Here is a 17,235-nt window from a genome sequence, read left to right as displayed (position 1 = left end):
TGTAAGTACAGCTATAAGGACAGAGATCTCCATAAAAGGTAACAGGTGGCAGCTTCTATTCCATCTGCACTTCATCATAAATGAAGTGAACTATAGGGATATTTTACTGTGTCCTTTACTCAATCAACATGCTCCAAACAAAGCATAATCTGATCTCCCTAAAGGAGTTCCTATTCTATTCTATTCTCTAAGACAGTATTTTCTGCAAGGCACACTTCAAAAAGGTACTTCAAATAAAAGTTGCACTGCAGGTTTAAATCCAGCATGCAGTGTAAGAATAACAACAGTATTTACCCAGTTATCTGGAAAATATTTATCCACTATCTCTCTCATTTTTGCTTGTTGTGTGTGAAGAATAGAAGGGTCAAAATAGAGAATCACATACAGCATGGCAGCTTGAGTAGCCAGAGCAGTGCTGCGATGCTCTGGTAATGGATATGCAGAAACCTAAAATGTGGAAAAAACAAAGCATATGCAAATATTAGTATGGTGCACTTAAGAGTACAGTACATTCATACCATAAGGCTATCATCTGTCAGCTGGGTATCTTGGGCATGTAAGTCTCAAATCCATCCATCCGTTATACTGAGCTCTTTACATAATGCATCTCACTAGAATATGCAAGCTAATTTACAGATGCTATCCTGATTTTATAAAAATATTACCTCGTTGTAAATGATTCAAAGGCAGGGGAGAGCATGCCTGATGCAAAGTGCTAAAGATGGACTGGAAGGAGTGGACCAGGAGGGAAGCATTTTGGAGGGACTGGGAGTTGGTGGGGGGGGGTGAGGTTAGTATCAGAGAGAGGCAGAGACTGCAATAATCCAAGCAAAAGATAACTAGACCAGTGGTCCGCGAGCTCCATTCAGGTGGTCTGCAGATAGTTCCCTATAAAGTGTGTGCTTGGGCGGCCGCACATGGGAGAATGAAGAGCCACCCACCTAATGAGGGGAGCCACGCAGGCGCGGCTCCACTAATTAGGTGCCTGGATCCTGGAGAATACGCACATGTAAATTAAGGTGGTGGCCTTGGGGGGAATGGGGGTAGGTGGGAGGGGGAAGTGGAGTGAGACGAGGGGGTGGGGGGATTTGGGATGTGCAGGGCTCCAGCGGCCAGAGAAAGAGGTGACTTTCCTCAGCTCCAGGGCTGCAGCTGCCGGGGAGAGATGGCCCTCCTTCCCAGCCTCAGCTCTGTGGCTGCTGTGGCGGGGGAGAGACCCCCCCTCCTTCCCAGCCCCAGCTTGGGAGATGCTGCGGTAGGGGAAAGAGGGCACATCCATCGCATTAGAAAGGTAAGACTACTGATATTAAAATATTAGTTGTGTGCTTTTATTTGTAGCACAAAATAACGTTAATTATTATTAAGTTTTTTTGTATACAGTGCTTTTATCCAAAGCACTTTACAATAGTTAACTAACGGTACAAAGAACATTTGGAAAGATTATTAAGTGGTCCGCCAAAACCCTCAGCAATTTTCAAGTGGTCCGCGAAAAAAAAAGTTTGAGAACCACTGAACTAGAGTATGGAGAAGTGTATTCTTTCACTTCTACTTTGATAAATTGAACAAATTCTGAATATACCAATAGGGTCAAGAAAGTGCCTTTTTATTAACTGAAACACCTTAAGAGCACCAAAACCCACTGGTTAACTCACCTGGTTATAGATGTCATCAGATCTCAAGCGGCCAATAACCATGCTGATGAATGTTTCACTTATGGGTACCCTACTGAAGTAACTTTCAGGATAGTTTAGAGGCCTTTTAGCTCCTGGTTGGCTTGAGTACCCAGTGCTTCGAAGCAGCTTACATATATCATCCATATTGGAATCAGCAGATCGAGCAGCACTAGGTTATAAAAGAAAAAAGAAAGTGTATCTACATGAACTGATCCATTAAAAACAAAACAAAAAAAACAACCAAACATTATTTTCCCCTTATCAAGGAAGGGCAGCTATAGATGCCTGTACTAGAATCCTAACTAAGGGTACAAAGCATGGATGAAACAAAGAACCTTATTCATAGTTCACAGAGGATAGAAACAGAAAGCATTCAATTCAGAAGATGAATCTGACATTTTCTTTTACTTCTGAATTCCCTTCCTTGCCCCACCCTCGTATTTTGGAAATGAGGAATTTCCACTCTACTTTCTTATGTCTGAAAGTTAGAAGAGATACCAGTTGAAGTGTGAGGATTCATTTAAAGACTAAACAACCATATTGTTTTTCCTTTTGGCAAACATATTACTGGTGAAAGGGGTTAGATTGTTAAATCACACAAAAGCCTCCAAGAATATCAAAGATTCCTGAGTTCAGCTAGCAGCTCTATTTATTGATTGGACTATTCAGAAGTGTGCTATAACTGTAGGAAGTACATTCGGGGATAAATATAGTAGCTGGAACTCAGCACATTTCACAAAAATTTTCTTGTGCCTTTGGAAGCTTGTTATATTTTGTTAGCTGAGGGTTACAGTACTGAAGCTCTAGGCAGAAATATTGTAGCCATGGTGTCCAAGTCCTCATAAGGTCAGAATCAGAACAAGTCTATAGCACTGCTTATGCAACTGGATCTACGCAGCAAGCAGCTGGATCTGTGCAGACAGACCTTGGTGCATGAAAGAGGTAACCCTAATGTCCATGAGGCTCTTCAGGGGCACCAGCATCCACCCAGGCGGATCTGACTGCAGGACAGGAGCCAATACCTCCACATCCCATATTAAATTAATGCCTATACAAAGAAAAACCTTAGCTAAATATGCTGCATGCTACATTTTTACTATACAAACCACATTCAAATACTTCCTAGCACAAGCATACCTGTATCTATAGTAGGAAACCAAGATTCTCTCTCTGACCTCGCCTTCAATCTTCTGGTCAATGACCAGCAACATGACTCCGTACAAATAAAGAGCTTCACACTGTTGAGAAATAACATGAATTAACAAATTAATGCTATCTAACACTAACATACTTTTACCATTTAATTAATATTTTAAAGTGAATTAAGTGTTTTTACATCTTGTGAAAAGTGCCAGATTATAGTGCTTCAATGTTTCGTCTCATCCATTAAACAGAGGTAGCTCAGGCATCACTTCCACACCTGGGCTTGCCAAAGTTTATTAGAAATGGCTGCTTGAGAACAAGGCTAAGCCTGAGAAAGTATCAGTCTCCCTGCCAATTTATGTATTAGCTTTGCAGAAATACCCACTTGTCTTACTAGCGGAGTGATCTGTGTATGGGACGAGGGCAACTGTCTGCTAAAATGGTCTGAGATGACCAGCTTATTTCACAGTGGCCATTAAATGGTCATCAGATGGCAGTGAGTTTTGGATCACTAATGACCTGGATCAGATTTGAACCACAATGAAGTGAAAACGAAAATGTTTCCTTATCCTCTTACCATTTCCTACAATGGATTCCTAACAAAAAATGAGCCACAGATCTTGAATGCATTTTGTGAAGTTAAAATATAGACAAAAGATAATATTTTTAAGTTAAATTTAGAAAGGGTAGATGCCAAACTATATCTGACGCTAACATAGTTGATGTAGTTTACATTACCGGTTACTAACTGGTAAATACTTACTAGAAGTTGCTTGCCATCTTCATTAAGGAGCACAGTTTCTAATGTTTGTTGAATGTAAATTCCTTCATTGAGATCATCCAAATATCTACAAACAGTAACCAAGAGTAGGTCATTCACCACAAGGAGTCTGCTCTCTGCTTCTCAACTGATGTGCCCATACAAGCAAGTGGGGCAGTTTCCCCTGAAGGTCAACAGAAGAGTGTAGAAGCCGTGCTTATAAGATTATGACAACACCTCCCAAGGTATAAAGAAGTTCACTTAGCATAGGTTCAACAAGCACAAGTTTCTCAAGCACAGAAAAAATACAAAGGTCTTAATAATCTGAGGAAGGCATTGGAGGCCTGAGCTCACTAGATGCAGAGTGTCTCCTGCAACATACTGATCATGCTCTGGTTCAGTTAATGTTAATGGATTGAAGAGTATTCAGTATCTTGCAGATTTGAGGCCTGTATTTAAGTGAGGAGAACAGCTCCTTTGTAAACCATCCCCTCACCTCTGTATGGCTGGAGGTAATCTAAAGAGCAGAGCATGGAAAGGAAAAACTAGGAACTAGTCAGACTTGGATGAAAGACTGGAATATTATGCAGAAGGTTAATCAGAGCTTCATCACTGGAGTCTAGAGGGCATTGACAGTTTGACAGGAGGCCCAGAAGTCACCTCACAAATATAAGTTATTGTAAATTTCTCTAATATATCTCCATTCCGTTTTGCAAGGGCAAAGTTGGAAGTGGAATGATTTCATCTTAACTGTTAAGTGGGATATATCTATCTAAAAAAGGTTTTCTAGTACCTGTCCATCACCACAGCAGCTGAGCAGCTTCCACATAAAATCAATAGCTACAGCAAAGTCCCTACTGGACTTTATGGAGTCTCTGGCAATTCTCGCTTACATGATTTTATGAGCCTTTTAAAACAGTAACCCTGGGGTAAGGTAGTTCCTCTGAAAAAAATAATTTAGGAAAGCAGTGCCATTGGAGGTCAGAGATAGAGAGGTACAAGCTAAAATTTTTTTATCTTAATCCTCAGACTCTTTTGCAACACCAAAAAATTGATTTTATAATAATAGGTCTCCCTTCATCCACAGATGTCAAAAACATTTTACAAAGATGGGCAAGAATCATCATTTCCAATTAATTCATAAGGAAAGGGAGGCACAGGTGAAGTAACTTGCCTAAGGTCCATCAACATGTTGGACACAGTGACAGAAGCATAATACAGTGTTCATTACAGCAGGTCTTGCTGTTAAGTAACACAGAAATATTTTGGCAGAAAAAAAACCAACCAATTAAGATTATACAGTTACTGGAGTCACTACATTAACAAATCTTACACACATACCTGTTTAAATCTACAATATATTTATGGACACTTTGAAATGCTAGATAAAATCTTGTCAAAATTTCTATGTTGTTTTCACGAAATTCTTCATCTAAATCCAGTAACTCAGGTTTGGCTTCCAACTTGCCTTCACAGATCTCAGGCCCCTAAGAAGAGGAAATTGATTTAAAAATTATTAAAGAACGTTGATCAGAATTATGACTGTTTGCTGTAGGAAACAGTAAATGAAATAATTATGTATTGAGCAATTGCATCCACCTTAACTACCAAAAAATACCATTGCCAAGGTGTGTTCAACTAACTTTGGTTTCACAATTAGATCATCCCCCAAAAGATATTTTGAACATTTGTACTTATAAATCAATTCTAGAATGAAAGGTTGATGGATTTTACATTTTATTAGGAATTCTTATATGGATACTGCAAACACAGTAATTAACACTTTGGGTGAAAACACGGTCCTATTGAAGTCAGGAAGACCTTTGCCATTGGCGTCAGTGGAGCCACAATTCCACTCTTAAGACTTTTGATCCTCCCATATTAAGGTCATAGAATCCAGCCTTAAGTGCAAGATTCTTCAAACAGCAGCTCACATCATTAGTCTTTTCTAATCCATATTGTCTCTTTGAAGGCAGCAGAACTATGGGTGTGTTGGCAGGCCCAGGCCTCATGTTATTCCTCAAAATAAACCTGTAGAATAGGTACGTGTTTACAGATGGCGGGGAAGGGAGGACACAGCTGCAAAGGGTGCTGTCAATTTGAACTTTATAAAATAAGTAACTTAAAAAGATATTTGAAGTCTAACAGCAGCCTAGGTCCTCATGGCAATTTTTGTGAGTTTTAAAAATATTTCTTTTTCTCTTGGTGCTGTGTGAAAGATCCACACATGCAGGACACAAGGACTGACTGACAATACAGGTAAAACAATGAAACTGACAGCATATAAGTGCTGCCAACTGCACAAAGTAAACAAACAGAAACAAATCATGTTTTATCTCAAATATAATGATTTTAGATGTTACTTGTATAGTGAGGATTTTAGACAAAAGTAGGATTTCCAAATTGATGATGTGACTTTAAATCTATTTGTGTCTCAGTCTCCCTTAGGCACTGAGGAAAATGAGGTCATAATTGGGATTAGAACTGGATCTACCAATTCCCCATCCAATGCTCAGAGCTAATCACTCTTTCTATAAAATACCATTATGTGATCAGAGGTCTCTTACTGTACAATTCTCAGAAACAGAAAGGCAAATTAGTCACTGTGAAGATCCTTTCCCAAACTGTCCTGAAAAACAGCAAAGTGAAAGCACTTTAAGAAGTTAAACCCAGGAAGGGAAACAAGGGATCCTCCTTGGCCACGGATCCTGCATATGCTTGTTAGTTCAGCACACGTGACCAGACCAAATGGAGAAAGAATCATTGCAGAATTCTTATTAAAAGGAAGTTATATAAAGGTATCTTTCAATGCAGCAGAAGATAGAGAACAGGGTTAAGGCAACCAGAAATGCATCAAGAATCTCCTGATACTACCTGAAGGAACACAGCCATTGTTGACATGCTCAGAATTTACTTGTTCTGTCTAAAGTGAGATTTTAAGTACTAAACTATCCCTCAGATAATGAAAAAGGCCTAATTCCACTTTTTCAGCTGGGCAAACCCAACAACTTTTCAAAAATAGTGTTTTTGGGGATTTCTTATGTAAGTATGTATTTTATACCATGCCCCTTTTCTCCCCTCACATCCTCCTTTCAAATGATCTGATGGATCCAATGGAATTAAAAATCAAATTCCTGTTGTCCAAATACAAGATCTAGACTATACTCTGTTTCTGACTCACAGGCATAAGCAAGGCAGGGGAAAAGGTGTGATATGAAGTTTTTGGATTTAGTTCACTCAAGCAATAAAGAGCTAATGTGCAGGCATATCCAAATTGTAACCTCACTTTGGGTGAATTTATTGCCAATACCAAATTCAGCATAAAATAAATGTTATTAAACTCTTACATTTGATAGTAATTAACACAATTAATTACTCAAGAATGGCAGATTTAACACATGCATACGAAAAGGCTAAAACACCCTAGAGCAGTGGTTCTCAAACTTCAGCAACCTGAGGACTCCCATTTAGATTTAAAATTTTTTGCAGATCCCCAAGCCCTGGCACGGCCCCGCCCCCACTCCACGCCACTCCTTCCCCCAAGGCCCACCCCAACCCCACCTCTTCCCACCCCACCCCTGCCCATCCTCTTTCCTGCCTCTTCCCACGAGTGTGCCCAATCCCCACTCCTCCCCCTCCCTCCCAGAGCCTCCTGCATGCCACTGAACAGCTGTTCCCTGGAATGCAGGAGGCGCTGGGAGGGAGAGAGGGAGAGGAGTTGATGAGTGGGGGTCCACAGACCCCAGTTTGAGAAACAGTGCCCTAGAAAAATAGTGCTCCAGTAAGAAAATGATGGTTCAAGAGAGAGATTTAACAATTGCAGAGTAATATTTACCTTAAAGTAACTGAAATCAAATATGATATCCCCATACTTCTGCTGATCAACCTTGTCTTTGAGCCTAAAAACACCAGGAATAAACTCAGATAGTCTCAAAAGTTCCGCAATGATGGCATTTCCACAAGAGACAATCCGAAGAATTGCCTGTCCACAGTGATTGTTTTCAGCTAGAAAATCAACCATCATTAAGATGACTGTGACAGAGTAGTGATATTGCAGTCTGTTTTTGAGTTTCAATCTTCAAGTCATTTGGAGAAAGACGTCTAACTGGAAAACGACACGCTCCATTTAAATTACCTGTAAAAACAAAAATCCGCACATTCCGCATATTTTAAATGGCTCAATCTATAGATATTAAAGCAACTCTGAAAAAAACTATAGTAATAGAACTCTAGTTTTCATTTGCTATCTACTCACAATTTCTGAAGTACGTAAGCACTGTAGTGTATCTTCCGCATATATACAGCACTTAGCTAAGTCAACTCTGAGATCAGATGAGAAATTGTAGCACAATCTCCTTTACCAAAAGATTTCTGGACAGCTGCTAAAGGGCAAAATGCTCAAAGCAGATGACAAGCCATGCAGCAGAAGCAAGATACTGACACAAGCTAGTACTTTATAAAATGAGTTAAGAATAGCACAGCCACCTTAGATCTATAACACAATACAACTAAAAAAAAAAAAGTGCTACAGCAATGTGGATAAACATTTACATGAATGGGAGTTAATTGCAGCTCAGGGCCAATCATTTATTCATTGCTACACAGACACCTTTTCTATTGTCAGGTTTCAGAGTAGCAGCCGTGTTAGTCTGTCCACATATCTATTCAAGTGACACCATCATAGGACCTAATCGCATCAGCCATACCATCAGGGGCTCGTTCACCTGCACATCTACCAATGTGATATATGCCATCATGTGCCAGCAATGCCCCTCTGCCATGTACATTGGCCAAACCGGACAGTCTCTACGCAAAAGAATGAATGGACACAAATCTGACATCAGGAATCAAAATACTCAAAAACCAGTGGGAGAACACTTTAACCTGTCTGGTCATTCAGTGACAGACCTGCAGGTGGCTATATTACAACAGAAAAACTTCAAAAACAGACTCCAACGAGAGAGACTGCTGGGCTAGAATTGATATGCAAACTAGACACAATCAACTCCGGTTTGAATAAGGACTGGGAATGGCTGAGCCATTACAAACATTGATTCTATCTCCCCTTGTAAGTATGCTCACACTTCTTATCACACTGTCTGTACTGGGCTATCTTGATTAAAACTTCAAAAGTTTTTTTTCTCTTAATTAATTGGCCTCTCAGAGTTGGTAAGACAACTCCCACCTGTTTATGCTCTCTGTATGTGTGTATATATATCTCCTCAATATATGTTCCATTCTATATGCATCCGAAGAAGTGGGCTGTAGTCCACGAAAGCTTATGCTCTAATAAATTTGTTAGTCTCTAAGGTGCCACAAGTACTCCTGTTCTTTTTGTAGGCTACAACAGTCACTGGAGAACAAGCTATAGGAGTTCAAACAAAGCCTCTTAAATCACAACTGTCCAATCACTTCCTTTTTCATATAGTTTCAGACACTACAATCATATGTAAAGTATGAATAAGAAATCAAAATTAATTGTTTGCAGGCTTGAGACAAACAACTTGTTTAAGTTTTGCACGTCTCTCAGCTTGGCCAAGGGAAATCAACAGTCAGTTTCACTTTTATTTATGGTCACTTTCCCTATGAGATATTTAGTGCAGCAATGTTAATGACAACTGTTTTCATTTTTAAAAAACATCTATGGAAACTTTTGTATTGATTTTAGATTTCGTAAAAGCTTGTTTTTAGAAAAGTGTTGAGCTAAATTTAAGTTGACAGCTTCCCCTTTAAGCCCACTCTACCACAGCATACCTAATAAGGGCCCAATCTTTCTCCTGTTTAAGTACACAGCCCTGGAATGAGTTTTGCCTGGGTGCAGAAGTTTGCCCATGCAGTGCTTATTGCAGGATTGGGACCTAAATCAAGGACAGCAGGACTGGGCCTTAAATTATGCCTCACCCTACCCTCCAAAAATGCGACTCATCAGTCTAACATGGCTTCTTGATTTTAAATGAATGTCACATTAAAATATTTCAAAATCAACAAGACAGTTGATGGTCCAAAACAAGTAACTTGCAGAGTGGTTAAGTCTTACTCACTGGGACAGAGATAGGCCCTCATTTTGGATTAATATTAAAGACTCCTTTTAGCACTCAATGACTTTTGTACAGTATGTTTCAAGGAGATGCTGAAGAACTCACTGGCTTTCATCCCACCAGTCACCTCCAGCTTGTGCACTGAAACAAACATCTTCCCCCCCCTCTCTACCTTCACTGGCATTTAGCAATTTCCCTTTGCACCAAACCCGCATCTCCCAGGCAGGGTTGCCAATTTTGGTTGGACGTATTCCTGGAGGTTATCATTACATGACATAATCTTTAATTCCTGGAGACTCTGGGCAATCCTGGAGGTAGGGTGACCAGACAGCAAATGTGAAAAATCAGGACAGGGAGTGGGGGGGTAATAGGAGCCTATATAAGAAAAAGACCCCAAAATCAGGACTGTCCCTATAAAATCAGGACATCTGGTCACCCTACCTGGAGGGTTGGTAACCTATCAGTCCCAGGTACTCGAGCTCTATCCTCCCCACCAGAGAAATGCCCCCAGTGCCTCACAAACACAACTACCTACCCCCCACACCCAGGAAACAATACCCACAAAATGACACTGTCATCCTCCCACCATCACAGTCAGCCCCCCGCCCAGGGAGTTCCCTGGACAAGGACACAGCCCCAGCATCCCCTCGCCCCAGAATTAACCCTCTATTATTCACCCTCCAAAAATCACAACACCCCCCTCCAAAGGGGTGGGGCAGAGCCCCTGCTTCCCCACCCTAAATATGAGCACCCCAAGAATGCCCTGGCAGGGCCTGCCAAGCCACCCCACACTTACTGTGCCCGCCGCGCCCAGCTGCTGGCCGGGCTGCCTCTCTGCCCAGGAAGGAGCCGGGCTTCCCCCGGGCCAGGCCTGGCGGGCACTCGCAGGCGATTTCAGGAAGCCCGGAGGCCGCTCGCTGGAAGCCCTCGGTGCAGCGCCCGCCCACCCCACGCCAGCGGCCCTGGGTCATGTGCACAGGCGCCGGCTGATGAGTCGGTTCCTGCTCGGTGCCCGCCTGCGCCGCGGAGAGTCCTCGCCTCCCTTGGCGGCTGCGGTTCCTATAGGGACAGAGGCGAGCGCGGCCTGCTGCCGGCGGAGCCGCCTCACGGCCTGGGCCCCTGGCACCAGGTAGCGGGGCCGATGTCTGGCGGGCGCCCCGGCCCGGCCGAGCTACGGGGCAGAGCTGGGATTGGCGGGGGGCTGTTGCTGGGGGGCCGGTGAGGTTCTCTTAGGGGGAGGGAGAAGCTGCCCGCAATGGGCGAGAGGCTGGTAGGCCTCCCCTCAAGCCTGGGTGGCTGGGGGGGGTGTGTGATGTTATGTTACCCAGTGAGGTTAGTCTCAGTGTGGCTGCTCCCAAAGCATGATGCATATGTTGTCCCTGAGGCATTTGCAGCTCCCTCTGGCATGGCTGAGGCTAGTGGTGGCACTACTGCCACCTCTGTGCCTGCCAGGGAGATGCTGTGGTGTGGCCCCAAGATGTGAAGTGAAGGCCGAGATAGCAGAGCTCTTTGCTTGGCATGTTTCACCTGGAAACCGACCTGGGGTGGGAGGGGATGGGGGATCAGCACTAGGACAATAACTGACAGGCAACCTCTGGCCCTGACAAAGGGGAGCACTGAGTGTCTGGAAGGGTAGCCTTGGGAGTATCCGGGATAGTTGGCATTTTTCATCCATCGATCTCAAAGTGTGTTGCAAAGGTCTTTTTTTTTTAAATCTCTGTTTTAAAGATGGGGGAAACTGAGTCACGGGGCAGACGGACACTGACACTTTCTGCAGAATCTAAATGTTCATATAAAATAACGAAGTTTCTTGTCATAAGGTGCTAAAATGGGTTTATGGAGAATGACCGGTTTCAGAGTAGCAGCCGTGTTAGTCTGTATCCTCAAAAAGAACAGGAGTACTTGTGGCACCTTAGAGACTAACAAATTTATTAGAGCATAAGCTTTCGTGGGCTGAAGTGGGTTGTAGCCCACGAAAGCTTATGCTCTAATAAATTTGTTAGTCTCTAAGGTGCCACAAGTACTCCTATTCTTTTTATGGAGAATAGATCCTCTCAAACTAACTTGATATCTTTTTTTGATGGGTTTATGGTTGATAAAGGTAATAGAGCTGATGTAATATACTTAGACTTTTGTAAGGCGTTTGACTTGGAACCACACAACATTTTGATTAAAAAACTAGAAGGATATAAAATTAACATGGGCAAATATTAAACTGATTAAAATTTGGCCAACTGATAGGTCTCAAAATGTAACTGTAACTGGGGAATTGTCATCAAGCAGTTATGTTTCCAGTGGGTTCCCTCTGGGACTGGTTCTTGGCTCTGTGCTATTTAACATTTTTATCAATGACATGGAAGAAAACATAAAATCATCACTGATAAAGTTTACAGTCGATTGATTTCAGCTATTTAAATCTGAAATTTCATCGTGTTGTAATTGTAGGGTCCTGACCCAAAAATGAGTTGTTGGGGGGAGTCACAAGATGATTGTAGAGGGGTTGCAGTACTGCTACCCTTATTTCTGCACTACTGCTGGTGGTGGTGCTGCTGCCTTCAGAGCTGGGCACCTGGAGAGCGGCGGCTGCTGGTTGAGCGTCCAGCTCCGAAGGCAGAGCCGCTACCAGTAGCAGTGCAGAAGTAAGGATGGCCTGGTATGGTATTGCCGCCCTTACTGCTGCACTGGTGCCTGCAGAGCTGGGCCCTCAGTCAGCAGCCCCACTCTCCAGCCACCCAGCTTTGAAGGCAGCAGCACAGGAGGGATGGCATGGCATGGTATTGCTACCGTTACTTCTGTGCTGCTGCTGGCTGGGTGCTGCCTTCAGAGCTGGGCACCTGGCCAATAGCTGCCACTCTCCGGTTGCCCAGCTCTGAAGGCAGCACAGAAATAAGGGTGGCAATAACGTGACCCCCCCCCCTAAAATAATCTTGTGACTCCCCTGCAACTCTGTTTTGGGTCAAGACCCCCAATTTGAGAAACACTGGTCTCCCCTGTGAAATCTGTATAGTGTAGGGTAAAAGCACACAAAAGACCAGATTTCACAAGGGGAGATCTCAGATGTCATGGTCTGTGATGTGTTTTTCATGGCCGTAAATTTGGTAGGGCCCTGCAGATGACAAAAAAATTGGGGAACTGGGAAACCATTAGAAAAGGGATAGATAATAAGTAAGGATATGATTTTGTCATGGAGGTCACAGGTTCCGTGACTTTAATGGACCTCCGAGACGTCTTCGGCTTTGGCAGGGCTGGAGCAGCTCTCAGCCACTCCTGCCCCCCGGTGGGGCTTGGACTGTCTGGTTCCCCTCCCCTGTGGACAGGTCATGGGCTTCCGTGAATTTTTGTTTATTGCCTGGTTTCAGAGTAGCAGCCGTGTTAGTCCGTATCCACAAAAAGAACAGGAGTACTTGTCTCTAAGATGCCACAAGTACTCCTGTTTATTGCCTGTGATCTGTCTGTGACTTTGATGAAAAATTTTTGTAACAAAATCTTACCTTAATAATAAGATAAAAATATCATCATGCTTCTATATAAATCCATGGCATACCCGCAACTTGAGTACTGCATGCAGATCTGGTCACCCCATCTCAAAAAAGATGTATTAGAATTGGAAAAGGTACAAAAAAGGACAATAAAAATAATTAGGGGTATGAAACAGCTTCCGTATGAGGAGAGATTAAAAAGACTGGAACTTTTCAGGTTGGAAAACAGACGACTAAAATATAGACGAGCAATGGAGCATAACCGTAGGAGCAAGCAATCCCATTACAGGTGGGAAAAGTCACTTAGGAGCTTATGTGGCAGCCAGTGTACCAACAGAGGGAAGGCAGTGAAAGAGCTAGGCTGCTGGTGGTAGAGCTGCAGTAACTATGGCACTGCAAATAAAAAAGTTCATTGGGTGGCAAAAACTAGATATTACTCTTGTGTGACTCTATCAGCAGCCACAATGTGCTACTGGCACTGACTGTTAATTTTGTGAACTTTTTGGTAATATAGACACATCACTCTTTTTCAGTGTTGGAATTGGGTAATTTTACTGGTGAATGCATTCTTGGGACAGAGTCGTGTCCTTTGTTTGATGGTCTCTATATAAGTGACAATTGTTAGTTTGTTTCTTCTGATGGCTGCCTGTTTGTCAAAACAGCCCTTATAATCAGTGGGCATTTTACCTTCAGTGAAGCAGTGTGCATGAGAATGTGAAAGCCACAAGCCACTTTCTGCAGTGTAGTGCTGTTCGGCATTGCACCGTAGATGTTTGGTATACCTGGGGTGAAATTCTGGCTCTAGTGGAGTCAATTACAAAGCTTCCATTGACTTCAGTGGGGCCAGGATTTCACCCTTGCTCTTCAACATGTGATCAGAGCTTTGGGACTCTCAGTTGGTTATTTGTACTTCTATTTCTTTTTCCAAACACTTTATCTCTAAAACCCCTTTTCTGTTATTTCCAAGGTAATTATTTCAAGATGCCCGGGGGTTCAGTGATTTCGTTCAACTGTGTGGATTCTTCTCTATCGTCTCTGAAAAACTGCCAGTCATATATAAACACTGGGATGGATATTGCTACTAATGTTGCTCTTGACCTTGTGGAAAATCGCAGTAAGTAATTGTTTTGAGTACATGATCTTGTTTATTATCACCTTTGAACCTTATAGACAGTACTAAGCATGCATATGTGGGCCTGGAAGCACTACAAATCCACCTTCTTTACAGAGTAGCAGCTTCTCCTGTCCGGTTTACTTTAGGGGGGTATCATTTAAATCACATCCCTGTCTTGAAAGATAAATAGCAAGAAAATAATGCTCTAGTTTCTTGTACCACAGAAGGCCAATTATATATCAGTGTTCACTATTCTGCAGCTTTGCAGAAGATTTAGCAGTGCAGAAAGTGGGGGGAGGGAGACGGATCCAAAACATCCTAAACTGATTAAAAAATGGCTCTTAGTTCTAATGCAGCTCCTTTGTGTTTGATCTAATATTTTCAAAAGTGACTATTGATTTTGGGTGCTCAACTTATTGCACATTTAAGAAGCCTCGTTTTCACAAAATGTTGAGCTCCCACTTCTCGAAGGTGCCTCATGCTAGGCATCCAAAAATGGAGACCCGAAATCCCTAGTTACTTCTGAAAATCTTGACCTTCATGTTTTCTAATGTCAGATGCATGCAAATCTGCTTTTCAAGGGGAAAGTAAAATGTGAGATCCCTTATTCCTACCACCACTCAGTCAACTTTTCCTGTGCTGTTACTGACCACAGCCAGGATCTGGATTGTATTCATTACAGGGCTGCCTAAAATGAGTGTTCTCAAATAGTCTTGGAGAAACAATAGCTCCACAAGAGGTCAGAAGGTTGCTTTTCCTTCCAGGATGTACCACAGTGGCTTTATCTCCAAACAGTCAAAAATTCAAATAATAATAATGAATGAATCTATCTTTTTATAAGAATGGAGACTGAAAATCCCGTGACAACAACAACAAAAAGAATATTCATGGCATATCTAATCTGACATTCAACAACAACTAGACTGGATAGGCATCAGTTGGGTTTAGTTACAATGAAGAACAACTTTCTATTTCTAGAGAGTTACCTTTCTCCCCTCTGACCCTTTCAACCAGCCACCATGTCAGAGACAATGGACAGGATTCTTAGCTGTGTACCATTCCCGTTACCTTGGCAGTGCAAAGGAAGCAGAAAGCTGGCTTAAACAGACAGTTAGGGATTCCCCTTGCATATGGGAATCCGTGGCTGGAGTAAAACTGGTATAACCAGCCCTATATTCCCCTGCTCATCGTGTCACCCCATCTCTCCCCATCTTAGGGGCATGCTGGGGTATGAGTGAATGTGCCAGAGAGCATGGCATTCCAGCAATCCCAGACACTCAGAATGACCCCTAGTAGTCCGTTATTGCCAGCATAAGTTAAAACAGCCCTGAGGCTCCACAATGTGAAATATGAATGGGAAAATGGGAAATGACTGCCTAGGAAGGAGTACTGCGGAAAGGGATCTGGGGATCATAGTGGACCACAAGCTAAATATGAGTCAACACTGTAACGCAAAAAAAGTGAACATCATTCTGGGATGTATTCGCAGGAGTGTTGTAAGTAAGTTGTAAGTATTCCACGCTGATTAGGCCTCAACTGGAGTATTGTGTATGTCCAGTTTTGGGTGCCACATTTCAGGAAAGATGTGGACAAACTGGAAAAAGTCCAGAGAAGAGCAACAAAAATGATTAAAAGTCTAGAAAATATGACCTATGAGGGAAGATTGAAAAAATTGGATTTGTTTAGTCTGGAAAAGAGCAGACCGAGAAGGGACATAACAACCTTTTCTGTACTTGAAAACTGTTACGAGGAGGAGGAAGAAGAATTGTTCTTAACCTCTGAGGATAGGACAAGAATCAATGGGCTTAAATTGCTGCAAGGGAGGTTTAGTTTGGACATTAGGAAAAACTTCCTAACTGTCAGGGTGGTTAAGCACTGGAATAAATTGCCTAGGGAGGTTGTGGAATCTCCATCATTGGAGATTTTTAAGAGCAGGTTAGACAAATACTTGTTAGGAATGGTCTGGATAATACTTGGTCCTGCCATGCGTGCCGGGGACTGGACTAGATGGTCCCTTCCAGTCCTATGATTCTATGATTATGAATTATATGTAACATTCTGGGCTGGGACTCCGGAGTTCTTCTCCTGGCTCTGCCACTGGCCTGGTGTGTGATCTTGGGCAAGTCATGTTAATTATGTGTGCTGCAGCTTCCTCATCTGTGACATGGGGCTGTTGACACTGACGTCCTTTGTAAAATGCTTTGAGATCTACAGATGAAAAGTCCTGTATAAGAGCTAGGTATTATTATCATTAACCCTGATCTATCACACAAGGCCATTTACATGATGAAAATATAACATGGTTACTGTTAATTTAGCTTATGATACACCTGTGCAAGTATTTTCTGTGCATTTCATTCCTGACTTGGGGTCATTTTCTGCAGACTTGAATGTAATGGTAAGATGTTCAGTTGCATTAATATTTCACTTAAAGATTGTGGAATGGTTTGTTGGGCTGAAGATCACTCTGAAAGGTTCAGGGGAAGATGTGGGATGTGGTGAAGGGCAGAGTTAAATTTCCAAGTGTATTAAGGGAAGTGTGCTTCGCCTCTGTTGGGTCAGAATAGGGCACGTTCCAATGAACAAAGGATCTTGAAAGACGTCTTTTTCCCCTTTTTTGATTGACATCTACATAAATATAAAATGAACAAGTGTGTATCCGAGTTCCCCTTGGCTACAGTATCAAAAAGTCAAATTGAGGAAGAAAATAAAATTAATTTCCAATGTAACAGTACTACTGGGAAGTGCTATTTCTAGGAGAGTAATTTATGCCCTTAGAGCTTCTACCTGTATTTTCTGCTCTCAGCACTTGGTGTGACTATGGAAGTCAACTTGTTCAGTAGTGTGTTGATTCTTTGCTGAAGTTGCAGCTTGGGTAGGCTTTGAATTTTATGCACCTCAGAGAAGTAACAAATGTAATAAACTATTCTGGACCTTGTTTGGACAATAAATTGTGCTGTTCTATGTAGCCAGCATTGTTTCATGCATAAAAGGGATGTTTTATTGGAACAGTCTTTTTGTTAGAGCG

The 17,235-nt window shown here is 42.3% G+C and overlaps 2 protein-coding genes across 2 annotated transcripts in view; one reads left to right on the top strand and one right to left on the bottom strand.

Moving 5' to 3' along the window:
- WASHC5 (WASH complex subunit 5) overlaps positions 1-10,512 on the bottom strand; it is a 35,360-nt gene extending 24,848 nt beyond the window's left edge. The window contains exons 1-7 of the mRNA XM_054017378.1: positions 10,411-10,512; positions 7,412-7,711; positions 4,918-5,063; positions 3,580-3,664; positions 2,811-2,911; positions 1,653-1,842; positions 295-447 (exon numbers count right to left, since the gene is read on the bottom strand). Coding sequence (XP_053873353.1) covers positions 295-447; positions 1,653-1,842; positions 2,811-2,911; positions 3,580-3,664; positions 4,918-5,063; positions 7,412-7,600 — 864 coding nt within the window. The 5' untranslated portion in view covers positions 7,601-7,711; positions 10,411-10,512. The remainder of the gene's footprint in view (positions 1-294; positions 448-1,652; positions 1,843-2,810; positions 2,912-3,579; positions 3,665-4,917; positions 5,064-7,411; positions 7,712-10,410) is intronic.
- A 134-nt stretch (positions 10,513-10,646) lies between these two features.
- Positions 10,647-17,235, top strand: part of NSMCE2 (NSE2 (MMS21) homolog, SMC5-SMC6 complex SUMO ligase) — a 175,363-nt gene continuing 168,774 nt past the window's right edge. The window contains exons 1-2 of the mRNA XM_054017380.1: positions 10,647-10,743; positions 14,061-14,207. Coding sequence (XP_053873355.1) covers positions 14,075-14,207 — 133 coding nt within the window. The 5' untranslated portion in view covers positions 10,647-10,743; positions 14,061-14,074. The remainder of the gene's footprint in view (positions 10,744-14,060; positions 14,208-17,235) is intronic.

Source organism: Malaclemys terrapin, chromosome 2 (genome assembly GCF_027887155.1).
Source record: "Malaclemys terrapin pileata isolate rMalTer1 chromosome 2, rMalTer1.hap1, whole genome shotgun sequence".
Classification (NCBI taxonomy): Eukaryota; Metazoa; Chordata; order Testudines; family Emydidae; genus Malaclemys; species Malaclemys terrapin.
The sequence above is the reverse complement of the archived record's forward strand: the minus strand, read 5'-3'. Positions and strand labels throughout refer to the sequence as shown.